At 44.4% G+C, this 14,090-nt stretch overlaps 1 protein-coding gene across 2 annotated transcripts in view; it reads left to right on the top strand.

Annotated features, from left to right (window-relative positions):
* The first annotated feature begins 13,711 nt into the window (after positions 1-13,711).
* Positions 13,712-14,090, top strand: part of LOC138854273 (ankyrin-1-like) — a 97,425-nt gene continuing 97,046 nt past the window's right edge. For both annotated transcript variants that reach the window (XM_070096506.1, XM_070096507.1), the window contains exon 1: positions 13,712-14,014. In XM_070096506.1, the coding sequence (XP_069952607.1) occupies positions 13,726-14,014 (289 nt within the window). In that variant the 5' untranslated portion in view covers positions 13,712-13,725. The remainder of the gene's footprint in view (positions 14,015-14,090) is intronic.

Raw genomic sequence — 14,090 nt, forward strand, 5'->3', positions numbered from 1 at the left:
AAGTGAAACAAATCTTGATGGGAATCATAGCAGGTATGATCCTGCAGAACATCACGAGCGACGAGCACAAGAGCTCTCTGTACAAGAGGGCTCGTTCACTCGGGGCTGAGTAATATCAGCTGTCAAACGCACTGGTCACACAGGGTGACTAAGTAACACAGTGGTGCTACTTGGGTCTGGCCATCGACCACACTGCACACATGGAAAACTTTACACACACCCGTGGTACATGCAGTACATTGCTTAAACTAGCAAATGATGCTTTTCTGTGCACGAAATTGACACTAAGCCATACACTAACATGTGAGAACACTGACTGAGAGGAATTAATTAACACACAACATATATCTTCTCTCAGTCTTCTCGACAATACTGAAATAATTACTAGAGCACTCGATGTGACATCATGTGATGTCAGGCGTGACGTCGTGATGTGACGTCAGCAGCACTGTGACATCAACAGACATCACGAGGTGACGTCAGGCAGACATCATGACATCATGAAGTCGGGCAGCAGCATCGGTGACGTCAATGTGATGCAGGCAGCAGACCAGAGCATGAGGCCTGGGACATCTGGCTTGGTAACCCATGTGGCTTCGTCCACATCCCACGTGGCGTCTTGATCTACGTGGCATGCTGATCCACATGGCTTGCTGATCCTAGTGGGTTGCTGATCCCCGTGGCTTGCTGATCTACGTGGCTTGCTGATCCACGCAGCTTCGAGTGGCCTCACGCACTCGGATACGCAGCTCTGGCAATGAATTCACACGAAAAAAAGCATAAAACACAGCAGAGGGAGTGATGGCATGGTGGTGTTAGGCGGGTGAGGTGTGAGTGTACTGCACAGCGAGCGTGGGTGAGGCAAGGGACGGTCACTTCCTCCTCTCCTCTCCAAAAACACGTGGGGAAACTCACACTGGACGCAGAAATCACCCCAAAACTCACCTCTGGCTTGATGAAACAGCTGTGCTGAGCTGAACAACAACAGCAGCAACATACAAGTGATGCTGAACAAGTGACTTGAGAAACAGCGTGGGACGCTGTAGTGTGGGGTCACTGGGACACTACTTAAAGGTGTTCCAATGGAAATAAGTCACTCAGACTTTTTTGGGTTATCCTAGGTTCTCTACACATAAGCTGCTATGTATAATAATTTTTTGTAACTGTATTTGTGTATACCTGAATAAATTTACTTACTTATATTTCTCGAAGAAATTCGGTAAATTTCGGCTAGATCCTGCTTGTACCTGTGTCTAGATGCTGAAACTTGCAGACACGACATCAGGATAACTCGTTGAGAGACGGATGCTTCTTGTATAGGGGGATGAAGTGAACAACTTCATTCCTTCCTTCCTTTCTCAGGGCAAACACAACTGCTGCGACCACCGCTGCTACCAATGTGAAACGGATTTATTTGGGTGATGCTGAAAGTGGAGCAGGTGAATGATAGAGCTGCAGAGGGTTCTTCTTGCTTTGCTAATGTCGTCGGTGGTTCTACAGGCTGGTGTGTTGTGCCCATGGCCCGGTAGGGGCCATGCCCACGAGGGAGAGTGCGAGATTAGGCTTTGTGTCTTTCTGCTAGGCCGCTGAGTGAGTGAGTCCGTGTGGGACCAGCGTCCCACAGACCTGGGCAGACCCAGAGGGCAGCACCTTAGTGGCGCGAAATTTGAACTAAGCTGGCAGACAGCATAGGCTGTCTATGCAGACCATACAGGCTGTCTACACTCTGGAACTGGATATGCACTCTTGTGTTAGATGTTCACTCTGGTACTGGATGTGCACTCTGATACTGGATGTGCACTCTGACACTGGATGTGCACTCTGGTACTGGATGTGCACTCTGGTACTGGATGTGGGCTCTGGTACTGGATGTGCACTCCAGTATTGGATGTGCACTCTGGTACTGAATGTGCACTCTGGTACTAGGTGTACACTCTGGTACTGGATGTGCACCCCAGTAGTGGATGTGCACTCTGGTACTGAATGTGCACTCTGGTACTGGGTGTACACTCTGGAACTTGATGAGCTCTCTAGTATTGGATATGCACTCTGGTACTGGATGTGCACTCTGATACTGGATGTGCACTTTGGTACTAGATTTGCACTCTGGTACTAGTTGTGCACTCCAGTACTGGATGTGCACTCTGGTACTGGATGTGCACTCTGATACTGGATGTGCACTCTGGTACTGGATGTGGGCTCTGGTACTGGATGTGCACTCTGGTACTGAATGTGCACTCTGGTACTGGGTGTACACTCTGGAACTTGATGAGCTCTCTAGTATTGGATGTGCACTCTGGTACTGGGTGTGCACTCTGATACTGGATGTGCACTCTGGTACTAGATGTGCACTCTGGTACTAGTTGTGCACTCCAGTACTGGATGTGCACTCTGGTACTTGATGTGCACTCTGGTACTGGGTGTGCATTAGTACTGGATGTGCACTCTGGTACTGTATGTGCACTCTGGCACTGGGTGTGCACTCCAGTACTGGATGTGTACTCTGGTACTGGATGTGCACTCTGGTACTGGGTGTGAACTCTGGAACTTGATGTGCTCTCTTGTATTGGATGTGCACTCTGGCACTGGATGTGCACTCCGACACTGGATGTGCACTCAGGTACTAGATGTGCACTCTGGTACTAGTTGTGCACTCCAGTGCTGAATGTGCACTCTGATACTGGATGTGCACTCAGGTACTAGATGTGCACTCTGGTACTAGTTGTGCACTCCAGTGCTGAATGTGCACTCTGATACTGGATGTGCACTCTGGTACTGGGTGTGTGTTATGCAAAAATGTGGGATAGCTGGGGGCTTGAGCATGGTCTATGGGCAAAGGTAAAAGTTACTCATATCTCAAGCCCAAACAGGCCACCCAGGGCTATCCCAGTCAAAACAGAAAGCGCTAAACTAGTATGTGTACTTAAAGGGGTTGGGTAACAAAGGGTTATTCAAAAATCCCTATTAGGAAAATATATCTATTTAGTCACCATAACATACCCAAACATCCTTGGAAAATAAATCATTAACAGAATTTCTTTATAATTACAGTTAGAGTACTTTACAGTACCCCCAAATGCACATTATCAATTATAAAATTTTTCTTTACAACTATAATATTCATACTATTATGGCACACTTCTCCACTATATGTACATTACAATGTCATGCAGAACACTGCATAACACCCCCACCCCCAGACCATAGGTCTCACTCTGCTAGCTGGGTCCCTACGGACACAGTTAGGCAAAAAGAAAAAAAAAAGAAAATAAGCCCCACATTAAGGTCTGAGGCAATGGGCAAAATGATAACTTGGGAATGACCATCATACAATCACGGTCTTTTGCTACTACAAATATGTAATATTAACTAACTGAGGTACTAGACTGCAGACATATGAAACTCGCCGAACATAAAAGTGATCAAGTTCTATGCCCAACGAGCTCACAGTCACACTCTTAGACAGCTGTTTTAGGAAAAGGCACCATTACAACATAGCGCTGGCCAGGCGCTGGCGTTGATGCATTTTACCTAAATTACATGAAGCAAACTTATAAACGAGCAAGTTAACTTTGTACAAAAGTGCCCCTGAGGAATGCCGTTTTATGAAGTAACACCAAAGTTCAGTATGTTGCAAGGCAGACCAAGCTGTAGGTGCCACCAAAAAAAACTTTTAAACAGTAAGTACATTTTCCAGGAGTTCAAAGAAAAGAAAAACAGATGTTACATGTTAAATTCTACTGAGAAAACAACATCACATTACCACTCCCATCTCACAGCAATCTTTAGTAAACAAAACTGGTTTCCCATGACACACCTATGTGAGAATCAGGAGAGCACAGGAGAGGGAAAAATATCAAGCCCCCAAAAACAATGGGTGGATAGGCACATAAAACTTGTTGGTGGGACTGCGGCCGTAAAACCCTGGAGTCATCACTGAAGACCCCCAAAAGGTGGACCTCCCAGGCCGCAACCTACATGTCATTCCAAGGACCCTGGAGTCACCCTAGCGGTGATCCAAAAAGGAAAAATTGAAAAAGAGTCCTGGAGAACCAAAACACCTCGGATCAAAAGACATGACCCAAACAGCGGAGGGCATCACCGCCAGCCCCACAATTCACTAAAACGTTAGGTCCAACAGTCCCTATACCAACATAAAACAGAGGCGAGGCATTCCAGCCACCACCTAAAAAACGTAGCTTACCTTACCTAGGCATGGCCTTTGATGTGACTACCCCCCCTAAATACACACACACTAGGGAATCCTGATACCTCCAGCTCCAGCTCAACCTGACCTTCTCCTTTGGGTGGTCCAGGGTTCCACCTACTCGTCTACCGCAAATCACTGCAAAATAAGAATAGATAAGTGATCTATACACTACATCGTGCACTTTAAACACAAAACAAGGTATTAGCAACCACATTCTCCGCTCCCTTCACATAATGAATCACAAGACTAAGAAGTTGGAGAAACAAGGCCCACCTTGTAAGTCTCTGATTGTGGTGCCTCATTAAGTGAAGGAAACGTAAAGGAATATGGTCACTATACACAGTTATAGGGTGAACTGATGAAGATATATGCACCTCAAAATGTTGCACTGCCAACACTAAAGCAAGAGCCTCCTTTTCTATGGAGGTATAACTTCTTTGGTGCCTGCTACTTTTTGCTGAGAAGCTGCCGAGTGGCATTACTTCTCCTGCTCTACCCTGCAACAAGACTGACCCAACCTCTGTATCATTTTGCAAAACCCGGGGTGGGTAACTCAGGATTACACATAAAAGATCTTGAGGGTTAATGGCATACAAAAGGTACATGCACAGAGATATTAAAGTTGCAAATACGGGTGTGTCCTTGGCACACATGGTCATGGGGAGCAGATGACCCACCCACTGTTCATTCACACAATTTGCATGTAGTTCATAAAGAAACGACAAAACCTTATTTTTTAATTGTACCTGGCGGCAGTCAGTGCACGTTTTCAAGGTATCACCTAGTGTGAGACCAGTAAAAGACAACGTCCACCGACTCTCGCTGGATACAAACACAGTCTCTAGAAATTAACACTTCACTTCCTTCAAGGAACCTATTTCACCCCAGCTTACATCATGCCAGGCCTGCTGACATTTCACAAATTCGGAAACCTCTACCTCATGGGGTTTAACATGGCCCTATTTTTCAGCATCCCAAAACTCTTTCACTAAGGTGCACCATGGCTGAGCCAACACTTCAACCAGTCTTTCAGAAGATCCAAATCTTCCACAATCTCTTACAATTTTCCTGCTTACATTATCTTTCTCAGGGACTTTATCCATCATCATTTTGAAGTCACCACACAGTTCCATCATAGCCTTCCCAGGACCCGGCTCCAATGCCAATCCCATCTCTCCAGCTTTCAGAATGTGTAGCACCACCTCATAGTCCTACGTCATCCTGGGCGGACTGACAGACTGGTGCACTAGTGCCATCGACCTCATCTTAGCCAAGAATTTTCTGAAACCGAGAAAAAACACCGCCGGGGAAACATCGCCATCCTCACGTAGCACATGACTTAATGATTCCAGAGTGCTTCCCCACACGGTAATGAAAGGGAGGGGAATTCCCTCCTCCCAGTCCTTCTGGTACTGGGTAAAACAAACATGCATTGCCCTGAGAGACTGGAAAAACCATGGAGCTTTTCTTTGACTCATAGGATGATATACATTGGTAAATTTAACCTCAAGTAGGCCTCTCAAAACTACATGACATTTCATAAAATATGACTTCTGGGTGATTTGTGCAAAGCCTAAGAGACAAAAATGTTTCACCAGAAATCTCAAAACCACACACACAAAATTAATCAGAAAGGGTATAGACTCTGGTAACCTGTTAGAAAAGGAATTTATTAATAAACACTGATTATTTAGCTCTCCCGTCTTAACACTGAAATGCCGTTCCTTCAGAATCTGTAAAAAATACTGACAAAGACACTTTAATAATAGTTCTGCCGCGGCCACGTAAGCACAGGTCCTCTTAAAAAGAGTCTTGCTCATTTGATCAACTTTGCAAAATAAACACTTGGTAAATTTGGGAACCACATCCTCCGCGACAACTGATAAATGAATAGCGTTCCGGAGGTCACAACCTTCCCGGGCCTCACTCAGCTGCTGCAGAGTCAGGGGATTTTTTCCCACATCAGCACCAAGACCACTTCTCCAACCGAGTTCCGGTTGAGCCAGTTCATCACTGCTCAGAGTCTCCTGCAGGTCAGACTCAATGAACAGGCTCCCCATGCCCAAACCATCACCACAGTGTGCAGAAGGGTCACAGGGAGGCACAGCTCCTGCCTTGTTCCCCTGTTTAGTCCGAAAGCACATTGAAAAATTTTCAGGTACCGTTGCTCCAATTGGGTCATTACCACCTTGTAAAGCAGGGTCCTGCAAAACCAAACATTCCTCACTTTTGAGGAGTCCCACAACGTTGTTGCCTAGTAGAAGGTCAACTCCTGCAAAAAGTACATCTTCTGCAATACCTACAGGTAGGTACCCAGACTGGTACGCAGACTCTACCCATAACCTGTGCACTGGAGTCCTGACAGGGACTCCAGTTATCCCTTTAAGAAAAATATCCAATCCGGTGTAGGTGTCATCCGACACTGGCAATACACCCCTGCGAAGCAAGGTGTATGTGCTACAAGTGTCCCTCAAAGACATAACACCCGTGACCCTACCTTCATTTTGGTGTAAGGCCACAGTAGACTTACTTGAATAGACCTTCATCCGAGGGTCAAAGACAGCTGGTCTTCTTTGGATACCTTTGGGCAAGACTGCAATGCAAGCCACATCATGTGTAATCGGTGTATTTACTGGAGAAGCATCTGCCGCAGCCTGGTCCCTAAGCATCTTTCGACAATATGGCTGCAGGTGGCCCTGTTTATTGCAATATGTACAGTGATAAGGTTTAAAGGCCCCCTGCCCATTTAACCTAGGTTGGATCCCTTGGTTCTGGGGAACTGGGCTCGTCCCACCTGTTCCTTGTAGTCCTGACCTGTGACACCTGACTTAAAACCTCCTCGAGTGGGTACTGGTAAATTAGGGTTATTAAAACTCTTTTGGTTATTAGGCTGATAAATGGGTGGCTTAAACTTCTGAAATTTCTTACTCCAATTGGTGGGTGGAGAAAACTTACCATTATTAGTATGGGGGTGTGGTAACTACTACCAAATTTTTGGTTAGCTAAAAATCTGTCACCCATCTCTAAAACATTATTAAAATCATCAAGATCCTTCTCCTCAAGATATGCCTTAAGGTCAGAAGGAACATTTCCCAAAAGATCCTCTAACAAAATTAAGGTAATTACACCTTCATAATTGCCTACCACCCCCTTTGAGCGACACCACCTATTTAGAAGTGACATCTTCTCACCATATTCCACCAAAGACTACCCTGACTGAAACTTTAGTCCTCTGAATTTCTGCCGGTACCTTTCCAGCAACATTTGATAAGCCAGTAAAACTACCTCTTTTAGCTTATGATAATCAGAAAAGGCAGATCCTTCTAAAGAACTAATAGCCTGTAACCCTTTACCAACTAATTGGGTTCTTGCTAATGTCGCCCATTCCTTTTCCGGCCAAACTTGGGATTTGGCCGTACTTTCAAATAACAGAAAAAACTGGTCTGGGTCTTTCTCTAGGAATTTGGGCACAAATTTTATGGCTTTATCCAAATGAAAAACATCTACCCTTGTGTCTGTGTCTGGGTGAGAAGCAAGCTACCTCTCTTTAGCTCTTTCTTGAGCCCTAAGCTCTTCTAAGGCTCTCTGTTCCTGGATCTTTGTGCGCTCAATTATTAATCGTTCCTTTTCTTCTGCAACTAGGGCTAATTTCATTTGTAAAATTACTACTTCCTTATCCAGGTCCCTATCATGGGGATTTGATTCAATGTCACCTTCCAAATGCATGTCATCCTAAGAATTTTCACCAGTGTCAGCCATTTTGGGAAATAATAGCACCAAATCTTACTACCAGAAACAGAACTTACTGATATAAAATAATAAAGCACACAGCAAGGTACATATACTGAAGTAGTATATTCACAAGGAGTTGTCATGTGACTCCCTCAAATTAAACAGGATTGCACACAAAAAAGAAAACCCTGGCAGAAAAAAAATAAGAGCTACTGCACCTGCAAAGGTAAATTATTCCCAGAAATTTAGGTGAGCATATCCCCCTAAAAATCAGCAAGATTGTACCTGCAAGGGTAAATTATGCACAAAATATCAAGCATTAATAACACCCTAAAAATCAACAATATGGCACAGAAAGGTAAATGATTTATAGAGTATTAATTAATAATAACACCCTAAAACCAGCAATATTATACAGAAAGGTAAATTATTCACAGGGTATTAATTAATAACAACACCCTAAAAACCAGCTATGTTGCACAGAAAAGTAAATTATTCACAGGGTATTAATTAATAATAACACCCTAAAAACCAGCTATGTTGCACAGAAAAGTAAATTATTCACAGGGTATTAATTAATAATAACACCCTAAAAACCAGCTATGTTGCACAGAAAAGTAAATTATTCACAGGGTATTAATTAATAATAACACCCTAAAAACCAGCTATGTTGCACAGAAAAGTAAATTATTCACAGGGTATTAATTAATAATAACACCCTAAAAACCAGCAATGTTGCACAGAAAAGTAAATTATTCACAGGGTATTAATTAATAATAACACCCTAAAAACCAGCAATGTTGCACAGAAAAGTAAATTATTCACAGGGTATTAATTAATAATAACATCCTAAAAACCAGCAATGTTGCACAGAAAAGTAAATTATTCACAGGGTATTAATTAATAATAACACCCTAAAAACCAGCAATGTTGCACAGAAAAGTAAATTATTCACAGGGTATTAATTAATAATAACATCCTAAAAACCAGCAATGTTGCACACAAAAGTAAATTATTCACAGGGTATTAATTAATAATAACACCCTAAAAACCAGCAATATTGCAAACAAAGGTAAATTATTATTTTAGTGTGAGTGTTATAGTGAATGCTTCCCCTGACCAACCCAGTAAAGAATGATTATTGACTTTCCAGGTTGCAAACTTGAATTACCACATAAAATTTGATAATTCTCCCGGACAGGCCCCCATGTTATGCAAAAATGTGGGATAGCTGGGGGCTTGAGCCTGGTCTACGGGCAAAGGTAAAAGTTACTCATATCTCAAGCCCAAACAGGCCACCCAGGGCTATCCCAGTCAAAACAGAAAGCGCTAAACTAGTATGTGTACTTAAAGGGGTTGGGTAACAAAGGGTTATTCAAAAATCCCTATTAGGAAAATATATCTATTTAGTCACCATAACATAACATAACAGAAAAACCTTAATCCTAAATGCCCAAATGAGGGTACACAAACAACAGCTGGCTGGAGGTCCAGCCACCAACCACTATGCCTAGTCAGCGCCAGGCCCACACTACTCCCAACCTCATTTCTTATTTCCTCACTCCTCCCACAGCACCCTGACCATGTCAGAGCCTGGGTGAACATACAGGTAAGCCATTTGAGAGCCTATGGCTTGAGTTGGATAAACAAAATGAGTGCACAACTACAAACTTATCTTAAATACACAGCATCTCCGACACCAGCCTCTACACACCATGCTAACGTCACGTGACTCCCCAAACCACGCTTACTCCACGTACCCAAACATCCTTGGAAAATAAATCATTAACAGAATTTCTTTATAATTACAGTTAGAGTACTTTACAGTACCCCCAAATGCACATTATCAATTATAAAATTATTCTTTACAACTATAATATTCATATTATTATGGCACACTTCTCCACTATATGTACATTACGATGTCATGCAGAACCCTGCATAACAGTGTGCACTCTGGAACTGGATGTGCACTCTTCTATTGGATGTGCACTATGATACTGGATGTGTAATCTGATACTGGATGTGCACTCTGGTACTAGATGTACACTCTGATACTGGATGTGCACTCTGATACTGGATGTGCACTCTGGTACTGGATGTGCACTCTGGTACTGGGTGTGCACTCTGGAACTTGATGTGCTCTCTAGTATTGGATGTGCACTCTGATACTGGATGTGCACTCTGACACTGGATGTACACTCTGGTACTGGATGTGCACTCTGGTACTGGGTGTGCACTCTGGAACTTGATGTGCTCTCTAGTATTGGATGTGCACTCTGATACTGGATGTGCACTCTGATACTGGATGTGCACTCTGGTACTAGATGTGCACTCTGGTACTAGTTGTGCACTCCAGTACTGGATTTGCACTCTGGTACTGGATGTGCTCTCTGGTACTGGGTGTGCACTCTGGTACTGGATGTGCACTTTAGTACTGGATGTGCACTCTGGTACTGGGTGTGCACTCCAGTACTGGATGTGCACTCTGGTACTGGATGTGCACTCTGGTACTGGGTGTGCACTCTGATACTGGATGTGCACTCTGGTACTAGATGTGCACTCTCATATTAGTTGTGCACTCTGGTACTGGGTGTGCACTCTGGAACTGGATGTGCACTCTGGTATTGGATGTGCACTCTGGTACTGGATGTGCACTCTGGTACTAGATGTGCCCTCTGATACTGGATGTGCACTCTGGTACTGGATGTGCAGTGTGGTACTGGGTGTGCACTCTGGAAATGGATGTGCACTCTGGTACTGGATATGCACTCTGATGCTGGATGTGCACATTGGTACTGGATGTGCTCTCTGGTACTGGGTGTGCACTCTGGTACTGGATGTGCACTTTGGTACTGGATGTGCACTCTGGTACTGGGTGTGCACTCCAGTACTGGATGTGCACTCTGGTACTTGGTGTGCACTCTGGAACTTGATGTGCTTTCTATTATTGGATATGCACTCTGGTACTGGATGTGCACTCTGATATTGGATGTGCACTCTGGTACTAGATGTGCACTCTCATATTAGTTGTTCACTCCAGTACTGGATGTGCACTCTGGTACTGGATGTGCACTCTGATACTGGATGTGCACTCTGGTACTAGATGTGCACTCTGATACTGGATGTGCACTCTGGTACTGGATGTGCACTCTGGTATTGGATGTGCACTCTGGTACTCTATGTGCACTCTGATACTGGATGTGCACTCTGGTACTAGATGTGCCCTCTGATACTGGATGTGCACTTTGGTACTGGATGTGCACTCTGGTACTGGATGTGCACTCTGGTACTAGATGTGCCCTCTGATACTGGATGTGCACTCTGGTACTGGATGTGCACTCTGGTACTGGATGTGCACTCTGGTACTGGATGTGCACTCTGGTACTGGATGTGCACTCTGGTACTGGATGTGCACTCTGGTACTGCATGTGCACTCTGGTACTGGATGTGCACTCTGGTACTGGATGTGCACTCTGGTACTGGATGTGCAGTGTGGTACTGGGTGTGCACTCTGGTACTAGATGTGCAGTGTGGTACTGGGTGTGCACTCTGGTACTGGGTGTGCACTCTGGTACTGGATGTGCAGTGTGGTACTGGGTGTGCACTCTGGTACTGGGTGTGCACTCTGGTACTGGATGTGCACTCTGGTACTGGATGTGCACTCTGGTACTGGATGTGCAGTGTGGTACTGGGTGTGCACTCTGGTACTGGGTGTGCACTCTGGTACTGGATGTGCACTCTGGTACTGGATGTGCACTCTGGTACTGGATGTGCACTCTGGTACTGGATGTGCAGTGTGGTATTGGATGTGCACTATGGTACTGGGTGTGCACTCTGGTACTGGATGTGCACTCTGGTACTGGATGTGCACTCTGGTACTGGATGCGCACTCTGGTACTGGATGTGCACTCTGGTACTGGATGTGCAGTGTGGTATTGGATGTGCACTCTGGTACTGGGTGTGCACTCTGGTACTGGATGTGCACTCTGGTATTGGATGTGCACTCTGGTACTGGGTGTGCACTCTGGTACTGGATGTGCACTCTGGTGCTGGATGTGCACTCTGGTACTGGGTGTGCACTCTGGTACTGGATGTGCACTCTGGTGCTGGATGTGCACTCTGGTACTGGGTGTGCACTCTGGTACTGGATGTGCACTCTGGTACTGGGTGTGCACTCTGGTACTGGATGTGCACTCTGGTACTGGATGTGCACTCTGGTGCTGGATGTGCACTCTGGTACTGGGTGTGCACTCTGGTACTGGATGTGCACTCTGGTGCTTTATGTGTTTTCTTTTACTGGATGTGCACTCGAGTACTGGATGTGCAATCAGGTAGTGGATGTGCTCTCTGGTACTGGATGTGCACTCTGGTACTGGATGTGCACTCTGGTACTGGATGTGCACTCTGGTACTGGATGTGCACTCTGGTACTGGATGTGCACTCTGGTACTAAATGTGCACTCTGGTACTGGATGTGCACTCTGGTACTGGATGTGCACTCTGGTACTGGATGTGATAATTTCTGATCATTTCTAAGTGTCTCGTCCAGTTGTTTACATTCTATATTGCAGACCATTTGAAAATAAAAATTCCTACCGGCTTCATATTTAATAAGCTGATGTGTCTGAGATAACAAGATAACTCCTCAGCAGTTAGTGTTGAGGCTGATGTTTCCAGAGAAACATTCAAGGAAGTTTCAGTCTTAGTATGTCTTAATTTGTTATTTTTATTGAGAAATTTTTATTGAAAAATCTGTTGTAGTTTAAATCTCCAACGCTAACATTTATTGCAATGGAAAATTTATGTAGCACTCTGCACTAACCATTTCGCGTGCATTGACGCACAGGGACCTGGAGTTATGCAATGCGGGGAGATATCTAGTGTTTACCTTCCTACATGGGCAATGTTGCAACATTTTTGAAAAGAAATATGCTACTTAAAATATATATACTATAAATACTTAAGCATTTTTAAAAAATCTATCCTCACCGATTTTCTTGACTTGGTTTGTGATATTTTCTTCATCTGACGTATCTTCTGCCTTCCTACTCACCTCTTCTACCTCTCTCCTCGTCTTGTCTGTCTCCTACTTTACTACTCACCTCATCATCTTGAATATTTCCAGTCCCTTTTTCTTTCCACCTTAGATGTCTCTTCCAATTCTCCTCCTCTTATTCACCTGTATATCTTACCTCTTCACCGACTCATCTTCAGCCATTTTTGCCTTTTTTCTCTCACACTCATCTTAATGGCCCAGGATAGATCCAAGTGTCTAGTTTCAGTTCCAAAATTTTGAGATAATACAAGCCTACTTCCTGCAGTTTTCGTATCACTTGCCTTAGGCTTATGCTTAAATTGATCTCTGGTGGTGACTTCCAGTGCTAGGCCTCGCCTACACCTTGCCAAGCACTTGTCAAGAGGTTTCGTCCTCAATTCCAGTTTGTCTGTCAAGTTGTCAACAGTTAACTGGGATCATCGTGGTTCTCTGCTCGTCTCCATGTACACCTGCATGTGAACTTCTCAGTAAACCTAAGATGCCAATGGTTGTTTGTCTTCAACCGGCCCTACATTTCTCCCATTCTACCATTATATTTCCCGTAAGCAGACAAATGTGTGAATTGTTGCAGTCTCAGAATGGTGATTAATTACTTTGTTTTGCTACGTAAATCCATTGTTAAGAACCCAGACAGAAACCTGTTGATGGCTTCTCAGAGGTGGAATCAGTGGTTATGATGGTTATTAATGATGCTTATCTTTCCACAGGCTCTAGTACGTGCGGTGATGGAGGGAGACGAAGATGCAGTTTTAGAGGCTATCCACTGTGGTGGGGACATCAACATCACACTACCACCGGATGATCCTGAATACCCGGGGGCCTCACTTATGGTACTGGCCTCCGTCAAGGACCATGCAAAACTAGTACCTCTTCTCCTGGATGCAGGTCATCATGTTGACAACAAGGGCGACTTTCCCTTCACTCCAGTACAGCTGGCTGCTCGCTTAGGCCATAAGGGAACCCTAGAAGCCTTACTTGCTGCTTCTCCTTGTGTGAATGCCAGGGATGTACAAGGTACATACATTAATATGTATATTATGATATTGATTTTGTTGTTGTTCGTTTTATAGGTTTTATAAAATACCTAAAT

This window comes from Cherax quadricarinatus, chromosome 53, assembly GCF_038502225.1.
Source record: "Cherax quadricarinatus isolate ZL_2023a chromosome 53, ASM3850222v1, whole genome shotgun sequence".
NCBI classification, from domain to species: domain Eukaryota; kingdom Metazoa; phylum Arthropoda; class Malacostraca; order Decapoda; family Parastacidae; genus Cherax; species Cherax quadricarinatus.